We start from the raw sequence: 26,208 nt of genomic DNA, 5'->3' as shown, positions 1-26,208 counted from the left end.
ACCAGGAAAAATGTGTTTGTTTTATTCTGAGAAAAGAAATTGCATCAAAAGCTCTCATCACAGCTTTATACACTGTGCATTTATTGCAATGGTTAATATTAAAGAATCAAGGAAAAATGTTCATTCCTTTATATTAGGTCACCCCTTTAAATAGGCATAAAACCGAAAAAAAAGCCTTAGCACATACTTTGATTGCACTTCTCATCTCCTTAGAGATACAGAAAAATATAATAGGATCATAACATGCATTTATAGTGCTCAGGATTAAAGCTGTCGCGCTCCACTTTGGATGTTCTTTTTGGATGTAGCCCACTAAATGTGATATATTGTAGGGTGCAAAACTGCTGGCGAACACAAGGAGAGTCCCCAGAGCCATTCCAACTGCCCGGAGTCTACGTTTTCGCTTGATGAGTGGAAGCTTTAACAAAATGCGAATGAAATTGATGTAACAGAAGCAGCAGGTAATGAGGGGTAGAAAGAAAAACACCACTGCTATACTCAGCAGCACTGGAAACAGTTCTGTGAGCTGTTTCGCTGTAATGTCACTGTAACATCTCTGAGGTTCTATCACCTGAGTTTGCTGATTTGTGGTGTTGTCCGCTACACCAGAATCCGTGTATGCTGTCTTGTAAACAAATGTAGCACTTGCTACAACAAGCACCCAGATGGCAACACATATAGGTATTGTATAAATGATTCTCTTCGGACTTCTATACTTAACTGGAAACGCTATACACACATAGCGCTCAGCACTTATTGCCGTCAAGAACAGGCTGCTGGAATAGATGGGAAGCAAGTAGACAAACAGATCGGAGTGGCACATAAAAAAGGGCATGTTCCAAACCATGTTATCTGCGGCCTCTTTCATCTTGATGGGCAGGAAGGTGAGGAGGATGAGGTCCGAAATAGCGAGGTTCAGCATGAATATGTCAATGGGGATGGGTTTACTGCGAATCTTGCGAATGCATGAGCAGAACGCCAACACACTATTAGGAAACCCAATCAGGGTTTGTAGTAGCTATTGAGGGAGTCAGGATGGTTTTGTTTTACTTAAGTTATGTTTTTATGTCTGTTTTTCTGTTTTCAATTGTATTGAATGTTATGATTTGGTGTAATAATTATAAATAGCAAGAAACACTGTCGGAGATGGATCTTCTGACATTGTTGTCGGCTTGTGGTGATGTTCTTCACTTTAGTAAACAACCCTGTAGGTTCTTCTAAAGACACCACCTGTAACATATACATGCACTTATTATTTAGATGTATTCTTTCATTTTTTTCAATATTGAAAGATACTAAAAAGCTGTTTTGGTTTAATTTGTGACTTACCAAGATATATTTTTCTGTTATCAGTCTTGATGAAATCAAGAGACAACGGGCTCCTTTGATATGCAGTTTCGTGACACTCAAACCACCTGGACAGCATGGATATACAGCACACTGTATATGATTTGCATTCATCATGTTATGAAAACGCGTTTGTAATTGAGCCACTGTTTTTTCTTTTCTCGTTTTTTTTTTATGTCCATACCTTCAGGGCTATACTCATTAGCCTAGCTAATACTAATAAAATACACAGCATCAGACTGGTTTATGTTCCATAATCTATGATCAGCAAAAGAGCAATTACTTAAAGTCTGGAGGCTGAAATAAAGTGATTTTTTGTTATTATTATTATTCACACTCATGTTGTTGCAAACCTGTATTCTTTGTGCACATTTTGTGTAACTCTTCCGAAATGTGATCATCTTAATGATCAAACCAAAATTACACAAAAACAGCTTAAAGTGACCTAATAGTCAATGTTCCCAAAGTGTTTTGATCACTATGAACTGTTTGCAAGAGCAGCATAAATATTAATCAGAATTTGTCCTATATTGTTAAAAGAATAAAAGATGGGAATGACAAGTATTATTATTATTATTATTATATATATTTTAAATGACTATTGCATAAAATGATTTAATAGTACTGAGAGCTTTTTGAAAAAAAAAATGCTGTACTGATAATACAAATCAATCGCATAGTGCAAACAAAAATATAAATGAAACTAGATAAATGAAAATGTTAAATCAGGTTTAGGTATATAAAGTTGTGGGTTTTTGGTAGTTGAGAGTTAATCAAAAAGCGAACAATAATTAGCATTCTTCAGATTCAATTTTAATTAATAATACATATAATATTCTGATGCCCATACACAAAATGAAACCTAATGGTGAAAGTTGATGTGAAAGCAAAATGTGAGAAAATCATGCAAATCAGCAGGGTAACATTATTGCACTTCTATCAAAATTTGCCTGTTATCACTACTGTTTTTATAGTCTTTCAACAGAACAGATAAGTAAAATGGATGTATTCCAGTCCAACATATTTTCTAAAACATCTGAATATATTTAAAGACACTCACCAAGACTCTTCGGGATATGGTTTAGGTTTCCTTCTCGTTTTAAGTACTAACTTTTAACATGCAGGTTTATTATGTCACACAAGGGACGTACCTAATTGCAAACCACAAACTGTCACATGGGTTTTTATCCACAGTTAGTCCGTAATGTGAAAATAGAGGACACTTGTTTTGTTTTGTTAAGCCTGTAAAACCTGTAAAATGCACAGGTGCACATATTAAAGATATATTTATAATATTGCATACGGCAACATACTTAAATTTCATACTTACAATTAATAATATCCCAAAACTGCACTGAAAATGAAATGATCCCAGAATATGTAAGAGCAATTTAATTTATATATACAGTACCCTTGTTTAATATAATATACATTCACATTATTAATCATAGTAGAAATAATAATTACAGAATAAGAGTTTCACAGAATAGTATAAATTAAGTACATGGTTCATTATTAGTATTTAACATTTTCTTAAGATCTTTTTGCATGTTCAATGGATCTACTATATAAAAGAATGTGCACTTTCTCATCCAATATCTTTAATGACCACCAAAACATTATCTTATGGCTCATATCCTTCCCCTAAATAGGTCTGTTTGGGTGACTCATAGATAAAAAAAAAATTCCATGTTCTCATTTGCTCCATGAGTGTATGGCAGTCCCCTAATCAGGTCACTTTTATGGACGAGTCTGCTTTGTTTGCTCTTACTCTGTCATCTTTAGATTCTCCATGGCCTATTATTGACATTGCCTGTGTAGTTGTTGTTTGAGGGTTCCTGGAAGCCCTACTGCAGTGATGCTGATGCCACAACTTGCACGATTCGTCTCTTCGCTTACGGCACAGTCTGTCAACCAAATCCCTCGGCGTCCACGGCGAAAGCATCAACATAACCACGGGCTCTAGAAAGACATTGCAGGAGCTGGAAAGCATGGCTTCACTTCTCCACTCCACATTAGTGTACAAGACAAAGCCAACCACGTGGGAAACATTGTAGGGTCCATAACAGACCACAAATACTACTAATGTAGAGAGTGCAATGGCTAATACCCTTCTTTTCCCACCAGAGGGCAAAGAAGAGTGTCTGACAAGCACAAGGCAGCGCAGCGTGCAGAAAGCTGACAAAACAAGTGGCACCAGGAAGAGTAGCAGTGCCATCTCTAGGCGTAAAGGCACTAGCACATCCAACTGCTTCTGGGTGAAGTTTTCATAGCACGCAGAGACATTATGCTCTGATAAAGACACAAAATGTCCCCCTCCTTCGGCAAGATAAGCAAATCCCAAGTGCAAGAGCACTAAAACCCACAAGATGGCACTCACTAAGCAAGAAGTACGGGCCCGGCGGTAGAGCTTGTAAGTTATGGGGTAGGCGATGCTCAGGTAACGGCCCACGACGACTGCTGTGAGGATCAGACTGCTACCGTAGACCGAGGAGAACAGAAAGAAGCTGTAAATGGGACAAATGGCAGCTGGAAGAGCCCAACCCTGGAGCAGCGTCTCGGCCACTTTGACTGGCATCCACAACACTAGAGCGAGGTTTGCCACACACAGGTTAAGAGCGTAGACTACATTGGGAGTGGCACCGTGTTTTCGAGCCTTACGGATGTACACGAAAAGAACGAGGAGGTTGCCGGGAAGTCCGAGCAAGAAGGTGAAGAAGTAGATCAACATCGAGACATAGCTGAGCGCAGTCAGCTCCATGTCAGATCAATTTCTAGATTTGTTGCTCAATTAACAAATACCAGATCCTCCTTTTTACAGGCTCTCCATTGGCCTCCAGTATTCCCTCGTTATTCCATGTGGAAGAATTGCCGTTCCTGAATCAAATAAAATGCTGACCACCTTCCAATCTGTGTGAGAAAAAATAAATAGATGAAGACAATGAAGAAGTTCGTATTTGCATGGAAGTTTGTATTTATTTGGAAAGCACAAAGTAGGGTGGGGAGAAAAAGGGGGCGTGGGAGGGGTGTAAGATGGGTGGTTAGTGCATATAAGAGCTTGAATTGGTCTGATATGAGGCAAGGGGTTGGGTACTTAATGTAGCAAGATGGCATTTATATGGTCTCATGTTGCCTTATTTGCCCTTGGCGCACACGTCAGATCAGGCCCCTTTAGTGAAATGATTCAGAATAATTGGGCTTTACAGGAAGCCTAGCCCATCCAGCCGTGACTCTGTCACATGAAATGAACTGGACGGTTAAACCATTAAAGCTGTAAACTCACTAGGAGACTGTTTAGGGGTTTATCATTCAGCATTGACTACTGCATACAATGAATTAACTTGACGCTTTTATAGCGGCATGCAAAAAGCCTTTGGATCAGTTTATTAAGCATGATCTGGCTGTATAGGCTGTATATCATGCATCTTTATCTTTGTGTGTGTGTGTGTGGGTATATACACATATATATAACTAAACTATTAAAAACTGAATTTTGTATATTCTAAATATTTGTTATTAAAAAAAGGGGAAAAAACTCAAACCACCCACTCCTAACCACATCAAATTATGTATTTAAACACACAAAACAGGAAGTTTCAGCAACAAAGTACAATCTCAATTTTAGGTTTACAAGAATAGCAATAAACAGAAAATAGTATAAACATATATAGTAACACCAAACATAGCATCTTAGTCTTTATATTATGGCATTTAAATATGAACTGATCACACGCTTTAGCAAAATGTGATCAACCATGATTTGAGCTCTGTAATATTTGCCATGCATTTAAACTCGTAGGGAAATATCTTCCTCCCCGTTATTTCACATAGACTCAAATGGTCCCATTTAGAGACATTAGTGTAGCTATTAACTTCAACAGAATTGATAAACCCTCACCAATGGATTTGCGTAGATTTCTGTCACCCATTCTTTTATCTCGTTCATCACTGAGAGTCAAAGTCCAGTCTAAATGGAGCCTTTCATATGACATACGCTTCTCTTCCCTCACATAAAATAAAAATCTGTTGACAGATGGATTGTTGGAAAGGACTGTGAAACCAAAAAGACCATTTAACAATACAACAATATGATCCACATGTGGTTTGCGAGCCGAGAATATAAACCTTATACAAGTAAAACCTGTTAGTGTGTATTATATTTGAGGTTGCTCCACTCTTAATCATAAAATCAAATGAATGTTTGAAATACTACACTCAAAACTCATTACCACATAAAAAAATTAAAAAATAATTGTCTTACGATTGGTAAAGACAAAAGAAGAGGAAATAGAAATTTGTAAAATTCTAGAATCAAGCACATTATTTTTTTAAATGTAATCATTAGGTTATCAAATAATTATTCACTGTATTGATTTACCTTATTTAGTTGTCCCTGACTAGTTTCCACCCTCTCTCTTACCAATTAAACTAGCCATTTTTGCAGCTCTGGCTGTGGCAAAATTGGTGCTGGTGACTCAAAGGTTCTGAGTTTGATGCCCAGGAATGCAAGTACTGAAAAAATGTATCCTTTGAACACACTGTAAGCCGCTTTGGATTAAACTGTCTGCCAAACATGTAATATCTACCCTACTTCCTCTTTATTACCTCACCAGGACTGGGCTATTACCAAACTGCTGTCATTGACTTATACATGTGTATGATCCTGTGTCAATATGGTCATCTGTGTGACGTCCAAAAAGTTGCAGAAGTTCCGAACAAGCCATTGGACTGATGAGGAAGTTTTGAATTGTGTTTTTGATCAAGTAAAATTTGATTTCTCATGATATGGCTCTTTTAAATTTAGACCACATGTGTCAAACTCTGCTCCTGGAGGGCCACTGTCCAGCAGTGTTGCTCCAACCAGCTCTAAAACACCTGTCTGGAAGTTTCTAGTAATCCTTGATTTTCTGGTTCAGGTGTGTTTAATTAGGGTTGGAGCCAAACTGCTGGACAGTGGCCCTCCAAGAACTGAGTTTGACACACCTGACTCAGGCTATGTTCACACTGTCAGTCCAAATCTGATCATTTTTGTATCCAGATCTAACTTATTGACTCTCCACGCAGTCGTGACTGTTCAAATCAGATTTGTGTGTCCAGTGGCTCTCTTTCGCCTTCCAGAATATCTGCATTGGTTTCGATGGCAATGACGTTGCGTTAGTAGGCATACGCCAAAAACAACAACAGCAATGTGGAGGGGTTTGCAATACAGATGTTGTCTTATATATGAAAATGTGTTGCTACCGTGGCAGAGAGGTAGGAGTCTAGTTTTTGAGTGGTTTTCGCGGCTTTATTCCATGCTGTCATCTCGGTCTTAAAATTCAACATGTCTCCATTGTATTGTAATCTTTTAGCTCGACCGGCATATGAATAAACACAACCTTGTTTCTGGAGCAACTTACATTTACATTTTACGTAGTGTGAGAAAGTCACACAAACCATGCGAAATCCGATTAGAGCGGTAAGACTGAAACGGATTTCCAGAAATGCGCACACATGAATGTAGCTTAAAACGGATTCGTAAAAATATAATTTCATGTGATTTTTGTTCTATTCAGATTTGGACTGACAGTCTGAATGATGCTTTATATTAAAGTTGCAGTCACATTTGCGAAATTTCAGCAACATTTCGCAGGCGTCCATTGTCAGTTGCGTAGAGATGTAAGAAGCACAGCTCACACAGACGTCACTTTCAAACCAAACAGCTTTCTGTTTGTAAATGTAGTGAATTTGCGTGACTTACACGAGCGAAATCTGCATTTCGTGAAACGCAAATTCCTATTGGGATAACTGGAATTCGCCTGTGAAATTTCACTGAGCAAGGGTAAATGTGACCGCACCTTAAGTATGGGGTAAGATTCAGGACGGCGACTCAAGCGAGGTCCAGCTTGAATCTGCCACTAGAGTTGGTGAGCGGCACCACAGCTGAACGCAGACCCTCAGTCTGGACCCCCAGAGTCAGGTGCTGGCGGGTCTGGCTGCTGCGCTGCTCCAACGACAGGGCATCCTGCTTACGAGACAGATCCTCTATCATTTGAGCTTCGTGCTGCTTAAGAGACTGCAGAGAGTGCCTGGTCATGGACAAAACACAGTATCAAAGATGTTCAGATTCCGTTTGAATTTGCATTATTTATATAAATGAAAGGAGGAATTGGACTCACTGGGCCTGTGCTAGCTTCTGTTTCAGTGCTAGAATGGCGGCTTCCAGTTGCTTGGCTTCATCCACCAAACCAAACTGTACCTGGGAGGAATAAGTTATGAGATAACCAATCAAAACACAGCAGATTAAGATGGATTGTGTTTGTTTTTCAGAGGGTGATATTAATTAACTAGAACAAAGGTCATGCATCATTGCAGATGACATGAAGTGCAATCTGATTTACTGCAAGCGTGGCCATTTGTAACTTGATTGCGAGAGGGTTCCAGTGTCATCCCAGATATTTTAGCTGTACAAAAACAGCCCGTTATGCTGCTTGATATTGCAAACTGGTATTTCTTATTAATTTATTATCATATTCATAAACTCAGTGATTTGTAGCGAAGATAGATTTACTGTTCACTGCACTGTTATTTATAGTAATTTATCTATTGCAGATTATAAATCGGAAGGTCCACATATTCACAGAAAATACTTCGCAGTGCAAAATAAGGTGGATCCATGCGATCAGGAATTTCATGGTTTGAGCTGTTCACAGAATTTTCGCAGCCAACATAGTCATTTCAATAGGAATCCACACGTTCAGGTGTTTTGTGTTAGTGCGAAAGGTTTTGCAATGGATTTGCTGCAAAAATTATACTTTTTTTGTTTTGGTTTCTTTTTTTCATTTCCTTTAAGAAAGCTTATTTCATTTTGATAATATTTTGGCCATTTTTTTATTCTATTAACGTTTAAATTACTAGATGTTATCAATAAATTATAAATAAATAATCATTTAAGCACATTCATCACATTCATTTAACTTAAATTCAAAATAAATCAGAATTTCATACATAACCCTTTTAATTTAGCACAAAATATCTTTGAAAACATTGGGTGTCTTTGCCGACCTCTTGTGGGAAAAAAATTATATAACATGATATTTCATGACTCTTGCCATTAGATGGCCTTATAGCTCTACATTTCGTTGGGTCCTAAAATCAGTTCACTTCAGTATGCATTCAGATACACATGTAGACATTATAAAATAATTTTTTGGTAAAGTTGTAGCATTTTTAAGTTTTTCTATGTGTACTGAAGCATTCCTCGCATTCCATTCATTCCTAAATTGATCCGCGAGGGAAGGATTTGTTACTTTTTTCAATTTCAACCACAAAACTCCTCGAATCCAGTCAATTTTGTGTGTGTGTGTGTGTGTGTGTGTATTCATGGTTCAAGTGCAACAACAGTCCAGGGTCTTGGACCACTCCGATGAACACTCAATGTAATAAAAAAATAATAAAAAATATGAGTTTCGGGTCAAAATGACCCGAAGGAAGGATGAGGGTTGTTCTGTGACTGTTGGTTGTACTTCATAAATCACCACATATTGACATTTATGTGGGTTTCCACTCAATTGGTTGTGGAGTTTACCTCATCTCGGCACAGGTCCATGCCGGGCCTCTTTATCCTGTTCTCCAGACGTGTGTGGACCAGCTTTAGAGGAGCCATCTTGGCATGCATGTCCTCCTCCAGGCCACTAATGTCCCTCTCCAGCTCAGCAATCTCATCTTGAGTCTGAGAGACAGTGGGACAAATTGGAGGAAAGAAAAATGCCCTATTCATTCCATTCATCCATTACCACATGGCAATCTGGAATACTTGTTTCTGATTGATCAATCGCATCATTCTGCTATCAGATATTTTGGAATAATTGCCTATATTGTCCCTAACAACCAATTTCCAACACTGTGCTAGATCATGTCGCGCATATCACGCCACAGTCTGTCTTCTCACATAATCAAATAGTATACACTCAAATCAATGTCCATGTATTGATTTTTTTGGTGGGAAGTCATATAATAAGACAATATTTTGCAGTCAGCTGGTCATTATCGCAAAATAAACTCAGGCTGACGCCTCACTTTATCATCCTGTGGGGTTTGTTTGGGAATAATGACCAACTAACCTATATTGCATTACTGAACTTCCACATTCACATTTCAATTGAGTGTAAAGCACTTTCTTTAATCAATTATTACTTTGTATGACAGTTCATATGAGGTTAGTATGCTGTGGCCAAGCTGCTTTGTGTTTCATTGCATATTCTAATCTAAACCACCAGAAAAATATAAAAAACAGGGAGAGAATAAGGATGAAGCCTTACAGTTTTCAGCTGCCATTGCATTTCATGATGGGCTTGTTCCTGGTGGTGAGTTCGCTTACGGAGAGCAAACTCCACGGCCATTCGTTGGGCTTCCAGCTCATTCTGCACCTAAGAGAGAAGAGGCATGTAAATGTAGTAAATGGTGATCATACTAAATACTGTTGTTCAACTACAAGTCAATAAGTTCCTTGAATATTTTAAATCGAGCTTTTAAATACACTAAACGATTAAATCTGTAGTCCAGGTGTTGCACCTGTGCTCTTGTGATGCTGTTATTCTCTCTTATCTGCACAGAGGCCTGCATCTCTTCTTTGGCTCGAGTAACATTGTATCGGCTGAACTGCTCCCACTGCTGAGGAGTTGTGGAACTGCAAACAAAGTGGACACAATAGTATATTATTGTATTATATTATATTATATTATATTATATTATATTATATTATATTATATTATATTATATTATATTATATTATATTATATTATATTATATTATATTATATTATATTATATTATATTATATTATATTTCAAATGGTTTTCCTTCTTTGCTCGTAACCATTTATATTTATTTTAGAATATTTTATAAAACAGTTAGTTCCAATCCTTGATTCTGATTGGTCAATAGCTGTGTTATATTATTGAGAGGTGCTGGACGTTCAACGGCCAGGGACAATTTTTTCCAGCGGAAGGAGGGCTTTTAGTGATTTTACTCCATGAAAGTTGCATAGATAACGTTCCATTTTTTCCGCTTTAATATTTGTATTGTGTGGTGACCGTTTTATAAAAGCAATAAGGTGCTCGAGGCTAGTGCTATATCGTGAAGAATAAATAACACTGCTTCGCATTGTGCCTAACAACACCCTTGAGCCGTGACTTATTCACGATACAGTAAGGCCTCTCGTACCTTATTGCTTACAATGTATCATATTTACAATTTAATAGTACATAGTTTATTTTTTGTCATCATCAAATTGCAAAAAACTACAAATTACTAATATTTGGAAAATATATATTGACCATGTTTAAGTGATTTATTTTTAAGTTTAAGTATGTTAAAATATAAAAACAGTACAGATTTTTTTATTTAATGACATCATAATTTAAATAATAATAATAATTACATTTTATTTTCATAGAGGATTGATGTTTATTTATTTAAAAATGGAGATTTAAAGTCAACAAAATTGCAATTTTTATTATAAATGATGTATGTGCACATCATTATTTTCTTAAAATTCACGTGCCCTCGTAATCTTTATTCAAAATAACTTCCCCTCCCTCTTGCAGCATCATATCTCTCTTCTCTGATGTCGTTTTCTGGTGCGGGGGCGGGACAACCTGTCATTCACATGAAATCGACCAATAGAAAACCACAACGATGCAATCGATTCCTGACGGACTAAATCAAACCCACCAATACATTTTTCTTGTTCGAGAACCTCTTTCACTCGGGTATTAGTCACAACAGGAAGAAACGACTATCACAACTTCCTTTTTATGCCGACTTTAAACTACATACCTATTTGAGGTCCCTTCTTGTCCTATAATATAGTCTCTGGGCATTATTATTATTATTATACCAAGATAGCACATTTACTCACCCGGGGGGCACCCTTGAGGGGTTGGGCTTCAGGGAGATCTCAGGTGACCGTATAGTGAGAGACAAGCATGACATGTCCACATCGAGCGCCTCTATTTTATCCTGAAGGTCAATGGTCAGCTGTTGCCGTGCTTCCTGTAGACGACTGAGAAGATCTGCCGAGATTAGAAACCACCTAATCTTCATCATATCAACAGGCAAATATCAAGTGAGATATGATGTACAGTGCTGGTCAGAATTATTTGCCCCCTTGGTAAATATGATCAAAGATGGCTGTAAAAAATTATTCTGCATTGTTGATCCTTTTGATATATATATTTTTTTTTTAATACGAAAATCGAACCTTTTCTGGTCAAATGAAACAAAACAAAAAAAGCTTTTTTGGCAGCAAACACTTAATATGGGTTTGGTTCATACAGGGATAAAAAAGTACCCCATGTGTAAAATGAAATACTCTGCTGTATCTTTAATGATGTGGGCCTAATTTTCTACCAGAGGTCCTGGACATGTTGTTCAGATACATGGCATCATGGATTAGATCAAATACCAACAGATAAAAATCTAAACCTGACAACCTCTGCTAGAAATCTTATAACGGGCCCATGTTTGGTTCTTTCAACAGGACAGTGATCCAAAAACAAACATCAAAATCAAAACAAAAATGTGTCACTGAGCACAAAACCAAGCATCTGCAATGGCCATCCCAGTCCCCAGACCTGAACCCAATAGAAAATGAGTGGGCTGAACTGAAGAGAAGAAGCGCCAACATGGATCTGGGAATCTGAAGGATCTGGAGAGATTCTGTGTGGAGGAATGGTCTCTGATCTCTTGTCAGGTGTTCTCCAAACTCATCAGGCATTATAGGAGAAGACTCAGAGCTGTTATCTTGGAAAAAGGAGGTTGCAAAAAGTATGTAAAAAAAAAAAAGGGGTAAATAATTGTTCCCAATGTGTTTTGGAGAAAAACATTTATTTCATAATGTGATTTTCCCCCCACTTTCTATTCTTTTACTTCAATAAAAGGTTAGATTTTTGCATTTTCTTTTAAATAAAATATCAAAAGGATATACACTCACCTAAAGGATTATTAGGAACACCATACTAATACTGTGTTTGACCCCCTTTCGCCTTCAGAACTGCCTTAATTCTACGTGGCATTGATTCAACAAGGTGCTGAAAGCATTCTTTAGAAATGTTGGCCCATATTGATAGGATAGCATCTTGCAGTTGATGGAGATTTGTGGGATGCACATCCAGGGCACGAAGCTCCCGTTCCACCACATCCCAAAGATGCTCTATTGGGTTGAGATCTGGTGACTGTGGGGGCCATTTTAGTACAGTGAACTCATTGTCATGTTCAAGAAACCAATTTGAAATGATTCGAGCTTTGTGACATGGTATATTATCCAGCTGGAAGTAGCCATCAGAGGATGGGTACATGGTGGTCATAAAGGGATGGACATGGTCAGAAACAATGCTCAGGTAGGCCGTGGCATTTAAACGATGCCCAATTGGCACTAAGGGGCCTAAAGTGTGCCAAGAAAACATCCCCCACACCATTACACCACCACCACCAGCCTGCACAGTGGTAACAAGGCATGATGGATCCATGTTCTCATTCTGTTTACGCCAAATTCTGACTCTACCATCTGAATGTCTCAACAGAAATCGAGACTCATCAGACCAGGCAACATTTTTCCAGTCTTCAACTGTCCAATTTTGGTGAGCTCGTGCAAATTGTAGCCTCTTTTTCCTATTTGTAGTGGAGATGAGTGGTACCCGGTGGGGTCTTCTGCTGTTGTAGCCCATCCGCCTCAAGGTTGTGCGTGTTGTGGCTTCACAAATGCTTTGCTGCATACCTCGGTTGTAACGAGTGGTTATTTCAGTCAAAGTTGCTCTTCTATCAGCTTGAATCAGTCGGCCCATTCTCCTCTGACCTCTAGCATCAACAAGGCATTTTCGCCCACAGGACTGCCGCATATTGGATGTTTTTCCCTTTTCACACCATTCTTTGTAAACCCTAGAAATGGATGTGCGTGAAAATCCCAGTAACTGAGCAGATTGTGAAATACTCAGACCGGCCCGTCTGGCACCAACAACCATACCACGCTCAAAATTGCTTAAATCACCTTTCTTTCCCATTCTGACATTCAGTTTGGAGTTCAGGAGATTGTCTTGACCAGGACCACACCCCTAAATGCATTGAAGCAACTGCCATGTGATTGGTTGATTAGATAATTGCATTAATGAGAAATTGAACAGGTGTTCCTAATAATCCTTTAGGTGAGTGTACAATGCAGATTTATTTTTTACAGCCATCTTTGATCATATTTACCAAAGGGGCAAATCATTCTGACCACGGTCATACAAAAACAAGCAAAACAGATTGCTATTGAGTGCTTCAAAATAATTAATATCCATCTGGATGTATGTACTATACTTACCACAGCTGTTCAAAGGCCTGATCGATGCACTGCTGAAGGCTGCGTTGTGCTCCATCAATCACCTCTACTTCCTTCTTAAGTTCAGCTTCTACAGGGTCACTGACCAGCTCCTTGCCACGACGACCTTCCCTCAGGGTCAAGCACTCCACAGTGACTTCAAGTGGCAGAACAGTGGCTGCAAGGGCTCGTTCTGTCTCCTCCTTGGACTTAGCAATGATTTATGGCTTCATGAATACACTTGAGATTTCTTTTTTTTTGGTCTTTTTAGAAGACACATTTTTCTTACATTGCATTATTTATGTATTTTGCATTATATATTTTTTTACAATACATTTCTTCACCGTAAAAAAAAACTTTTATTGGAGTACATTTTACAAGAAAAGACTATTTCAGAGTTTCATGTTTAATTCAATGTGTTACTTGATGTTTCTTTACAGCAATTTCTGAATGAAAATTGTTTCTACATTTTCACCAAAATTTTTTCAATGTTGTAAAGACATTCAGGTATGTCTGATACTTAAGATTATGCAAGACATTTGTACTAGTAACCACGTAATTCTTGAGATCAAAAATGATGATTTTTACTGGTAAGAATTGTATTTCTGATTATGTGAAATTGGAATTTCAACTAGTAAGAAATCAATTCTTGATATCAACAATTGAATTTGAATGGCAGTCTAAGGTAACATTTAACTAGGGAAAATACAATTACAGATATGAAGAATTATAGTTTTTAGTTGAAATTTAATTCTTGCAAGAATTCTTATTTCTGCGAGTGATGACGTCATTGTGGATATCAAGAATTAAAATTTTTACTATACTGTAAAACATTATATGATCAATAACATAAGTTTGATATAAAAACATCTTTTACATCGCTTTAACTCATAAAAATTAGCTAAGCCATTTTGTAAAAATTAAAAAAAAAATGTAATGTAATTTAAGTTGAAATGACTTAAAACAACCAAGGTGATTATACAATTTAGGCAACAAATTTTTATTTATTTTTTTCACAGTGCAATGGAAATGTAATTCCTGATTTCAAAAACTGCCATTGTTACTCGTAGACCTCTAATTCCTGATATAAATATTTTAACTACTGAAAACTGAATTGTTGATATCAAGAACTCATTTCCTTGGAATGAATAAAAGTCAAAACAGTTTGCCATATTAGATAACTTCAAGAGATAGAAAAAAATACGTTTTTAGGGACACATTAATCACCAGGGTTAGTGCGTCCATTTCTGTATCCACTTCCTGTGCACAGACTTTCAGATTCTCCTTCCAGCGTGCGACGTCATTGATTCTGTCACTCAGTCGCCGGCTGCTGTCATACTCTTGCCAGTTCGTCTGATCAAGTGAGAAAAACAACATAGAATTTGTTGGTTAAACTTTATTTTAAGTTGTCTTTGTTACAGTGTAATTATATATTTAAGCACTGAGTAATATTAAAGCCCCCCTGTAGTCAATCATTTTATCATTTTATACCAAAATTACATATTTAAGCGGTTTTTTTCCTTAAAATAGCTTGAATGTAACTACACCCCTGCCTCATTTAGTATGCGGTTCTATGAATATGGAAATTGGCCCTGCCTCCACTCGCTCACACCAGCTCAGAGATCCACACATTGATGATCACATATTGACGTGATTGGTTACAAGGTAGTTTGTGACGTTAGAAACACCAGCGATTTCAAACTGCGTCTTTGGTTCACTGCAGTTTTAAGGAGAAAATACTCAGCAATGGTGTTGACTTATGAATTTGCACATGATTTGTCTTAAAGCACATTAAAAACACCACATAGGCATATAAACTATGGAAGCATATGGGTAGCAATTTTCAATTTGAAAAGTAATATGCAAAATGACAATACAATATGTAAAATGGCAATGCATTTCTGCAATTAAATTTAAGTTTTCCATTACATTTGTGCAACGTTTGGTGCAAAATGAAAATTGTATTATATAATTTACATTTGCCATTTCATACACTAGTTTCATTATGTAAATTGAATACATATTTTAACGCTTTATAAGTTGCAAAATTAAAACTTCCCGCAGTGATTGACAGGGTGGGAGGGGGCGGGCTCGGCTCGGAATGCATTTTCAATTTGAACATTGAATTTTAATACATTCATTGCGGGACATTTAATGAAAATGCAATTACAAGTGTCTTAACTGTGAGTGTAAATGCAATTAAGAAAAATTACATTTAAATGATCATTTTGCTAATTTTTTTGTTGAACATGTTAAACATATCTAATAATTTCTGTAATACATTTTCATTTTCATTTTGCAACTTATAAAGCGTTAAAATATGTATTCAATTTACATATTAAAACTAGTGCATGAAATGGCAAATGTAAATTATATAACAGAATTTTCATTTTCATTTTGCACCAAACGTTGCCCAAATGTAATGGAAAATGTCAATTTAAATACAGAAATGCATTTCCATTTTACATATTGCATTGTCATTTTACATATTGCATTGTCATTTGCATATTACATTTCAAATTGAATATTGCTACCGATATGCTTCCATAATGAACAAAATTAAAAACTTGATTTTCACCACAGGGGGGCTTTAATGAACACTTTTGGCATAATTAGGGTTAGGGTTTGGTTAAGTAGTTGCTTGTAATTAAGCATAATTTACTGTTATTACTATAGTAAGTAAATGTGAGATGTTTAACAGGGACACTGTAAAATAAAGTGGTAATTAGTGGTAATTTTGGTAACACTTTATTTTAAGGTTATGTAGTTACACATTACATGTACTGGTTACTTACAACTGGTTTTTTGTTGGTGATATTGGTGTCTTACAAGCCCATTAGGGCTGGGCATACAGTAGTATGCAAGACACAATAATAAAAACTATTCATTCATAATAAAAACTATTCATTCATTCATTCATTCATGTACTCACTATAGTATTAACAGTAAATTATGCATAATTACAAGTAACTAACCCTAAACCAAACCCTAATTGTAATATAGTAATAAGTGCATGTAGTTAATTAATATTAGTCCTTATTTGAGTAAGTACAATGTAACTATGTGACCTTAAAATAAAGTAAAAAATGTTTACCTCTCAAACAACTTCCCACCCTGATCTTTAATGCATTACCTTATTGGCCGTGTCATTACGCAGATCTCTTGCTGCCTGCCGTATCTCGTGTGAAATACTGCGCTTGTGCTCAGCAGCATCTGAGATCTGTTTATTGCTAGTTGCCCAGTCAGACACACTGTAACGCAAGCTTGGCTTCGAGCTCAGGGTGGCCATGTTTGCTGGTATCTGGTCCCATAGAAACAAGATGACAAACACAAAAGAAGTTGTTCTGGCAAACAGGCAAATGGTTAACCATCTGAATCTAAAGGTTCTGTTTGTGTTTTACCATTCTGATGTTATTCATGCATGAAATACATTAATAAAATGTATAGTTTAAATTATTATTATTATTGGACAAAATGTCAGAAATGTTTATCAAATTCACTGGTGAAATCTAAACATTTTGGTTTTATATAAACGGCTTCAGACATATATCAGGGTCACCAAAACCAACAGGCATTACAAGTTACCTATAAATTCATGACCCCGCTCTTTGTGCTTTTCAAAAAGCACTAAATAAAGACTTTAATATTCACCAAATTCTTTTTTTCTCCAATATTTTGTTTTTATCTTCTCCTGTCTTTACAAATGTACATCCACATATTGTTTTCCTATTTAACTGTTTATTTTTTTGTGATAAGTATGTGTATGATAATAAAAATGTTGTGAAACTGGTGGTATTTTTTTTTTTTTTACAGCAATACATTTATAAATAAGCCGGTCAAAAGTTTGGAAACATTACTATTTTGCATGTTATTGAAAGAAGAAGCTTTTCAAAAGAAGGCTTGCTCATCAAGCCTGCATTTATTTCATCAAAAATACAGAAAAAATTGCCTAATATTGTGAATTATTATTACAATTTAAAATAATGGTTTTCTATTTGAATATACTTTAAAAAATAATTATTTTCTGTGATGCAAAGCTGAATTCATCAGCCATTACTCCAGTCTTCAGTGTCACATTTTAGATTATATATAGATATAGGCTAAAAACAGATTATAATCATAATGATTTCAAGATGTGTCCTGAAGTGACATGATATATAGTCTACTTCATCTAACGTCTTTTACTTTGCATGATCTCGTAATTGAGAGACTATTGAATATTTGTACTTTTTAAAGATCGAACTGTCACACAGCAAACTGCAAAGAAAAAAGTTAGGTGGAGACCTTGGAATTCAGCACCTAAAATATGAACATTTGACTTCATAGTTAAAATCTTGGAGAAAAAAAAAAGTGAATAGGCAACATGTCATTTGTAAGCCGCCACAAACATTTATCTGACTTACCGAGACGGATGAAACTTTCAGGAGTGCTGTTTGTCTGCTGTTGTGAGTGCAGGAACACAGTAAGCGGGTCTCATGGTAACGGGGCGACACAACCGCAGCTCTTTTAATAATTTAAATAGCATAGTAACGCTCAACAATTACTCACTCAAGATGAGCCAGTGTCATCATATGACCGTAACATACTCTACGACCACTCGTCTCAGCTATTGCAAGTAATAAGTGCTTTTGCCGAATCGCAAATGGAACCGAATATCACTTGGGAGTTTGGTCCGATGTGAACGCCGTAGAACAGCAACGCTTAAGAAAAACACCCAGAACACCTCAAAAACGCCGTGGCAAGTTACCCGTCTATGAAGTTACCACACACTTTTTTTTTGCATTTTTCACATGTTTTGTTAGAAAATGTATAGAAATAAAAAATAAAATAAAAAAGACAATTATTTTTTTGCCAACATTTCGAGAATATTTTTTAACCCCTGGCTGCTCTACAAAAAAAAAAAAAAAAAAAAAACATGAAGCAGGATCAGTCTGTTTTATTTCATACAAATAGTTTAGCTATATATTTTTACAGGTTTGAGGTTGATTACCTGATAATTATTTTCATAGGCCTATGGCAGCTTTTTATCTTCTTAAATTACTATATCTGTATACATAGGTTTATCAGTATATAATAATCATGATATATTGGTCATTTCAGTGTTTAATTAATGGAATGGATTACTTCTGGCATTAATTGGTTTACTCTCTGTCTGTTCAAATATATATATATATATATATATATATATATATATATATATATATATATATATTTCACAATCACAACAAACTGTGTTCAATTAGTAAATATAAATTAAGAGTACATTTAATTATGGCATATATTTATCATGGTTGCAGTCAGATTAATGAAAGAGAGTTTTCATAGATAGTCCATCTCTGCTGTCTCAAGATGTTTTGTGATGTGGTCCAGTATATATTTTTCATTTGCTGCATCTTTCAAGTAAAAGTGAGGTCCAGGAAGCATCTGCACAGTGAAGTCACCACTCGTCATGTTTTTCCAAGCTATAAAGCAAAAGAGACACAATACAAGACTTACACATAAATCTATAGCTTGTAGAATGATAATAAATTCATGACATGTGATTATTATTCCATTGAACAAATAACCAGTTTGGTCCGAGTTGACGGCTTGCATGCTGTTGCTGCATTGTTTTAGTTTGTAAAAACTGAACCAGACTCGCCTTGTAAGTCGTGGGGTACATCATCTTTTCCGTCAAAGCATGATACTGGACATGATAGGAAAGGTGTTGATGGTTTGCTGCACCTGCCGAACATATTATATTATAAAGATGTAAGTTCTTATGCCACATATGCCGATATTTTTTACACTATGGAAATACTTTGTTTGTCTGTTTCTTCTAAAAAACCCACCTATAGTTGTCCAATACACCGATGTCTGCTTTCAACGCAGGCAAGAAGAGTTTGGCAAGCTCAGCATTGGTCAGTATCTCTGGTGGTGTGCCTCCGATAGAAGTTACCCATATAAGAAACTCTTGATCTGACAAATCACTTCTTTTTGGCGCCTTCAGTCTAGTCTCAGACTTACAGAAAATGTCATTGTATTACCAAAAATTACATTTAGATATATTTATACATACAAGTATAACAAAAAATTTTATAAAGAAAGAAATGAAAATATCAACAAAGACAAAAAATCTAATGGATTAACCACTCAATGTTATGTAACTGTTTTATGAAATCTGTTCATTTGGATTTTTTTTAAGATACTGTTTGTTTCACATAATCTGTGGGGTGATCTTGCTTCATGTGTCAAATGGTTCTGGCAGTTTTCTCATAATTCCATTCACATTTGACAGATATGACAATACAGAGCAAATCACACTTACATATGGTGCAGAAGCTCCAGAGAGAAACATGTGAATCGGCTCAAGATTGTAGACTTTCTTTACATGCTCGGCAAAGGCAAAGCAGGTCATAGCTCCAAAACTACAGAAAAAATTAAATAATATATATATATATATGTTTGCATTATTTTGCTGTCACTGTCCTGGCCCTAAACATCATGATCAGGACATTATATACCTTTTTAAAACCTGTCACCATTTCCTGTAAGCTTTAGCAACAGTCTCACATACCTATGTCCGAAGAGTGCAAATGGTTTTTCTTTGAGTTGTGGAAGTATCCCACCTATGACCTCATCAATGATTTCCTGCATATTTTGGAAAAATGGTTCTTTGGCTCTCCCCTCTCTTCCTGGCAGTCTAACTGAGTATACTGAAAATATATGAACAATTAAAATAAATTAGGTTAGGGATAGTTCATCCAAAAATGAAAATTCTCCTCATTTCCTCACCCTCGTGTTGTTCCAAACCCGTAAGACTTGCATTCATCTTGAGTTCATCAAATGAAGATATTTACATTTTCTTTAAGCCTTTAATTTAAGCTTTTATTCACATATAAACATTGACCAGCGAACATAAGCAGAAGCTCAACCGAACCTGATGACGCGCGAGAACAAACCTCATTGGTTCTTCTCGCAGAAGCTCAAACGTGCTGCGTAACACGAGAATGAACCTCATTGGTTCTCACACGTCAAGCGAACATCCTTGAGCTTCTGTTTATCACAACTGATGTGTGAATTGATAAATGTTTATATGTGAATCAAAGCCTAAATTCAATCTGTTCACCATATAAAGTTATCATGTCACTTCAGAAAATTTGGACTAAACGACTCAATTCATATTGGCAGTTGCGCAGCTGTCAATGAAGGAACAGAAATCGCTCAGATTTCATTACAAATATCTTCATTTGTATTCCGAAGATGAACAATAGTCTCACGGGTTTGGAACGACGTGAGTCGTTATTGATGGGAGTAAATGATGACAGAATTTTTATTTTTGGGTGAACTAACCATTTAAATTTTTAAATGTATTAATATATATATTTATATATACATGGAATGCACCGATGTAGCGGCCAATACTCGGTATCATCTGATAAAAGCAATTATTTCAACTTTCACTGTATTTAAAAACAGCTAATGATCAGGGCCGATTATATCCTGTTAATCAAAAGGGGTGTCATTCTGTGTGTGAAGAAATGTCCCTTGTGTTGAATTTAGGGCTGTAAAAGCTAATGTGACAATTAGCGTAAAGTAAATTTTGAAGTAAAGTAAGCCACTCAATTCATATGGTTTGGTTTTACGATCTCTTTATGAACTTTTTGAAGCATCAAAGTGGTAGTTGCGTAGACTATCAATGGAGGGACAGAAATCTCTCAGATTCCATTAAAAATATCTTCATTTGTCTTACTAAAGCCAAGTTCACACTACAGGATTTTAAGCCCGATTTAAGCCCGATTTGCAAATCGTTGAGCTCGCCGACAGGTCGGGGTGTTATCGCGTGCAAATCGCGGGGGATTAGCGGGCGATGAACGCTCGCCAATCTGTTAGTATGAAAGAGCCAACAACGCATCAAAGACGCTCGCAGACGCCTCGCAGACGCGTCGGCGAGCCCAGAAAAATATCTAGCATGCTAGATATCCAGAGCTGTCGGCCGACTCGATAGCCTGTGGTGTCACGTGTCGCGACGAGCAACAGCCAATGATCAGCTTGTTATGACATTACAAAAGCCTTTTGTATTTGTAACCATCGTTGCCAAACCACAACAGGCAGCTGCTTTTTCATTATAATGTTTTACTCACTTCCAACTGCCCGTGCGTGCTTATCCATCCTTTCACGCATATTCTTTTTTTTTTTTCGGGGTTCTAAACAGATCATGTGCAAACAATATATACATGTATATGTATGTATGTATATATATTAGGGGTGTGCCGGTTTCAGAATTGGTGTGACGGTTATGACGTGAGTCAAATGACAAAACTCATTATCCGCACCAACGTTTTTTGACCAAATTTCAAAGCCGCACCCGCCCGCCATCCGCTGATTGTTTTGCGGTCTATGGGCGATGCAATGCTCTGCTGATGCGAGCCGCAAGAAAGCCCTTGTCTGTTCAAGAAAGGATGCAGCAAAGATATTTAATGCTAATGTATGAGGCATAGGCCTACGCTGAGTTTCATTCATTTACGATGAGATGCGCTATAGTTCACAATGCAATGCAAGTGAACGCGACGCACCAGCGCCCGCATGTCACGGTTATTATTATTATTATTTGCGTTTTATTTATTAAATACATGCAATTGGTTGATGAAACATTTATTAAAATTAAGATACAATTTGTACAAAACGAAATTCGCTTTAAAGAAATGCTTTCTACAAAGCAAAACTTAATGAAGTGGTAAAAATCATGTCTGACGATTTACAAAACAAAACTTCATTAAGTGGTAAAAACCCAATATATTGCGCATCTTATGATCCTATCTTTTATTACAATAGTTTTTTTAGCTAAAATGTAATACACATCATATACACTGTAGCCTATATGTTTCTTTTATCAAACATGTTTAGGGCCAGTCAAGGGGTAATTAAACTGCACGATCAGTTATCGGTAATGCTAGGCTACGTTGTTTATTATTGCAAATGTTTATTGCTAATGTTTATTATTGCAAATGTTTTTCATTTGTTTAATAAATCTCATAATGATGGCACATCACTATATCATAGCTTTTATTTCTATCTCAGATGATTGGCGGTCGGTCAAGGGGTACTTGGCAAAGAATCAAATACAGTTGGAAACGATGTAGACCAATAATAACACAGACTGTCAACAATTGTTTTTAATTAGTATTTAAACATTCTCTATGATAAAAAATATTTGTAAATATTTTAATAATCTTAATAATTTTAAGTTTGGGCGGTTATAGAGTTCTAATGACGGTGCTCAACTATAACCCCTAATATATATATTTTTCTATATTATAATTTTTTAAATAATTTTATATATAATTATTTATTTTTTTAACCGCCAATTTTGTCCCGCCATCCATTTTCAAATAGACAATGCGCCATTGGAATGCACCATTTCCCATTCCACTTCTTGCGCATGTTTTCGTGACAAAATGTGGTTTTGGGACCGGATAGAGTCGTTGGGTGACAGAGTTGTTGTCAGCTCATGTAGTGTGTAACCCCCCTGTTGCAGAAGATTTACGTAGTGTCACGTAGTGTGAACACAACAACGACTTCAAGACTCCAGAGCAACTCATGTAGTCTGAACAGCACAGCAATCTGCCGACGTTTAAAGTTGTGTAGTGTGAACTAGGCTTAAGATGAACAAAATTCGTATGGGTTTGGAACGACATTAGGGGGTGAGTAACTGAAAGAATTTACATTTTTGGGTGAACCTACATTTTTGGGTAAAGAGCCTTTCCCCAAATCTTCACATAGCTATGTGACCCTATGTTCAAGCCAGGGTTGCCAGGTCCGCTGTTTTCCCCCATATTAAACATTATTTGTAGCATGTCTCCCATTTTATAGTCGCAAAGAGCTTTGTTAATTCTGATAAGAATTAAAGTCTCAGCTTTCAAATTCTGTCCATTTTATCACGACATTCAAACAACAACATGCGTTTTGACGCTCTTAAATGTGACGGGACAGATCTGTAGCTTCCACTTTAGTGCTTGAGTTACAGCACAAAAGTAGATGCAAGAACACCAAAATGCTTAAAAATACAGTAGAACTTACCGAAATGTATTATGCCTCATGTAATCGTTTAATCAGTGTTTCGAAAGAAGTCAATAAAACAGCTTGTGAATAATGGGCCCTATGTTTTTTGCATTTACCTCACGAAAGTTATTCAACGTTCAAAGTTCGCTATCGGCGGAGAAGCGGTGAAATTTTGCATCACTGCATCTCTATTAGGCTATATATTCATCTTTACCTTCAATAGAGCTGTTGAGAGCTTTGGCCCAGCGAGCATAGTGGATCGATCCTCCACCTGCCCAGGGAAAACAGATGAGACGGACAGAAGCATCTGGGCACTTGTTGAAACAGGTTATGATTTTATCCATCCCTCTGAAACATTACGACATGCATTAAGAATAAGTAATCCTATGCAAAATGTCAATAAATAAAACACCTATAAATAATATGTCTATCATTAGTGCCTATGGACTGATGGCAAATACGGAAGATAAACAAAAAACATGAAAAAAGTTATTGACCAAGACCACTTATCACCTGCATTACACTTGTTCACCTGAAGAGAGTATTGTATTGCATAAAGTTTGAGTTAAAGGGACACTTCACCCATTTGCATTAAGCTTTGTATTGTTAGAAACCCAGTCATATATTATAATAAACGTGGATTTTTCATTAATTTTTCCCTGAGATGGGAGAAATAAGGATTTAAGTGTTTTACTTCCTGCTTATTATGACGTAAAAATCATCATTTTGCGTCATAATAAGCAGGAAGTCACATTTCATTGAAAAGTGTAGAGACTACAAACACTAGCTCCTCATTATTCCAGGGGGCGGGACCCGCTCACGCTACAGGCCTATTACAGATCAGTGGGTGGGACTTCACTTTCTGAAACTAAAAGCAATATCCTCCATCTTGTTTGGAAGCTAAGCTAACAGGCACTGTGGAGCAAGCTGTGAAGATATGACAATAGCGGAGGGTAACGTTACTCAATATGATGTAGAAGAAGAGGATTTCGGAAGTCTGATGCTCGAATCAGGTGTTTGTGGCTACCTTTACAAGCCGCATAGCGAAGAGCAGCCGAGGCAGAAGACCTGCCTGTCGCGGACGAGAAGCCCAGACTGGCTCGAGCTGGGGGCGGACTGGTGGCGCCGGTGATCTCACTATGCAACTACGAACCGCTACGAACACAGAGATAGAGTCCGTCTGCTGCAAAGCATTTAAACGATGCCAATTTCTCCTGGACGAAATCTCTGAATCACACGAGGACACGGACGTTTGTGTTGTGAACCATCCTAGTTTCGCACCGCATCTGACTGAACATCCCGGTAACGTAACCATGCAATAATTCACCACTTCGAAAGAAATACAAATGAGGAGTAATTCATTAATGAGTTCGCCAACTAACTAACGTTAGACATTTTGTGTGAAATGAATTTCAAGCTCCGGTGGTAGCTAGCCTTATGGACGGATGAGTGATTCATATGCGTCAGAGTCTCACTAGTAGCCTTGTTGTTTTCAACTGCGCTCTCTAACTGGTAGGCGCGGCTTGGGAGTGGCCTCCTAGGGCAGCGAAGCAAGTGCATTCTGGGAGTTGTTGTCTTTCATCCACATAAGCCAAAAATACATTTTCTGGCTTTTCTCAGTCTAGAAAGCTCCAAATTCAAAAATAATTTCACATTTCTTCTACATAAATGACCTATTTTAAATACACATTCATCTTTCCAGAGGTGAAGTATCCCTTTAAGTACTGATCTCAATACTAGCTGCATTTACATATTTCGAAATGTAGCCAATTTTTTTGTGCCCAAATGATGTAATCTTTCATATTTGAATGAATGCCTCTTTATTTTATAGATCATAGAACAAAGTAATTAATTTACTGTTCTCACGTGTACAGTCCGGAACAAATCCCAGTACTATCTTCTTCTCTCTCTGGTAAATGACATGCATGCTAAGCACACTGCTGCCATCTGTAGACCAACTTTTTTTGTAAACTGATACAAAAATATATATAAAAAAAATGAGGTTAACACAATGATGAACACTAAATGTGAAAATAAATAAGTCTTTTTTATTTTATAAAATACTTTGAAACTTAACATACTTTAAAACGGACATAAAATCTCTCTCTCTCTCTCTCTCTCTCTCTCTCTCTCTCTCTCTCTCTCTCTCTCTCTCTCTATATATATATATATATATATATATATATATATATATATATATATATATATATATATATATATATATATGAAATAAAATCACAAAAACCTTTTATAGATAATAAAATGCCATAGACAGTAAAAGGATCAAATAAATGGCATTATCTAGGAAGTGACGGTATTTCCTTCGTTTGGTATTTCCTGTGGGTCTCCCTGATTCGTTGTTGCCATGTCCGCGCATTTTAATGTAACATTATGCTTGTTGCTTCACAAAGTCGCTTGACTCGCTTTATAGGAATGGTTTATTAGGGTTTGTTGTCTTATTTCCATAACACAGTTATACAA

The 26,208-nt window shown here is 36.6% G+C and overlaps 4 protein-coding genes across 6 annotated transcripts; all 4 read right to left on the bottom strand.

Moving 5' to 3' along the window:
- Positions 1 to 138: 138 nt before the first annotated feature.
- Positions 139 to 1,549, bottom strand: LOC309510738 (free fatty acid receptor 3; the record flags this gene model as incomplete). The annotated part of the gene is given in 3 exon segments (XM_082185605.1): positions 139 to 171; positions 173 to 1,018; positions 1,532 to 1,549. Coding segments are annotated over 3 exon segments (897 nt in total).
- LOC309510835 (free fatty acid receptor 3) lies at positions 1,120 to 4,109 on the bottom strand. Its single transcript, XM_082185760.1, has 3 exons — positions 2,408 to 4,109; positions 1,330 to 1,415; positions 1,120 to 1,230 (listed from the first exon to the last, which is right to left on the bottom strand). Exon 1 carries the CDS (start codon positions 4,106 to 4,108, stop codon positions 3,077 to 3,079), a length of 1,032 nt encoding a protein of 343 aa, XP_082041886.1. The 5' UTR covers position 4,109; the 3' UTR covers positions 1,120 to 1,230; positions 1,330 to 1,415; positions 2,408 to 3,076.
- A 39-nt stretch (positions 4,110 to 4,148) lies between these two features.
- Positions 4,149 to 18,479, bottom strand: tekt2 (tektin 2 (testicular)). Of its 2 annotated transcripts, XM_082185755.1 has the most exons (11): positions 18,090 to 18,479; positions 16,820 to 16,987; positions 14,914 to 15,039; positions 13,690 to 13,895; positions 11,248 to 11,391; positions 9,901 to 10,015; positions 9,648 to 9,755; positions 8,915 to 9,058; positions 7,506 to 7,585; positions 7,185 to 7,415; positions 4,149 to 4,257 (listed from the first exon to the last, which is right to left on the bottom strand). In XM_082185755.1, exons 2-10 carry the CDS (start codon positions 16,973 to 16,975, stop codon positions 7,217 to 7,219), a joined length of 1,278 nt encoding a protein of 425 aa, XP_082041881.1. In that variant the 5' UTR covers positions 16,976 to 16,987; positions 18,090 to 18,479; the 3' UTR covers positions 4,149 to 4,257; positions 7,185 to 7,216. The 2 variants fall into 2 exon arrangements, with proteins under 2 accessions (XP_082041881.1, XP_082041880.1); XM_082185754.1 differs by lacking the exon at positions 4,149 to 4,257 and having other exon boundaries at positions 4,900 to 7,415.
- A 128-nt stretch (positions 18,480 to 18,607) lies between these two features.
- On the bottom strand, positions 18,608 to 24,639 carry olah (oleoyl-ACP hydrolase). 2 transcript variants are annotated; one of them, XM_082185771.1, is made up of 8 exons: positions 24,241 to 24,639; positions 23,942 to 24,075; positions 20,243 to 20,381; positions 19,994 to 20,093; positions 19,518 to 19,687; positions 19,328 to 19,410; positions 18,899 to 19,148; positions 18,608 to 18,864 (listed from the first exon to the last, which is right to left on the bottom strand). In XM_082185771.1, the coding sequence occupies exons 2-7, from the start codon at positions 24,069 to 24,071 to the stop codon at positions 19,006 to 19,008; spliced, it is 765 nt and encodes a 254-aa protein (XP_082041897.1). In that variant the 5' UTR covers positions 24,072 to 24,075; positions 24,241 to 24,639; the 3' UTR covers positions 18,608 to 18,864; positions 18,899 to 19,005. The 2 variants fall into 2 exon arrangements, with proteins under 2 accessions (XP_082041897.1, XP_082041896.1); XM_082185770.1 differs by lacking the exon at positions 24,241 to 24,639 and having other exon boundaries at positions 23,942 to 24,215.
- Positions 24,640 to 26,208: the final 1,569 nt, after the last annotated feature.

This window comes from Leuciscus leuciscus (genome assembly GCF_965113295.1).
Source record: "Leuciscus leuciscus genome assembly, chromosome: 12".
Taxonomy (NCBI): domain Eukaryota; kingdom Metazoa; phylum Chordata; class Actinopteri; order Cypriniformes; family Leuciscidae; genus Leuciscus; species Leuciscus leuciscus.
The sequence above is the reverse complement of the archived record's forward strand: the minus strand, read 5'-3'. Positions and strand labels throughout refer to the sequence as shown.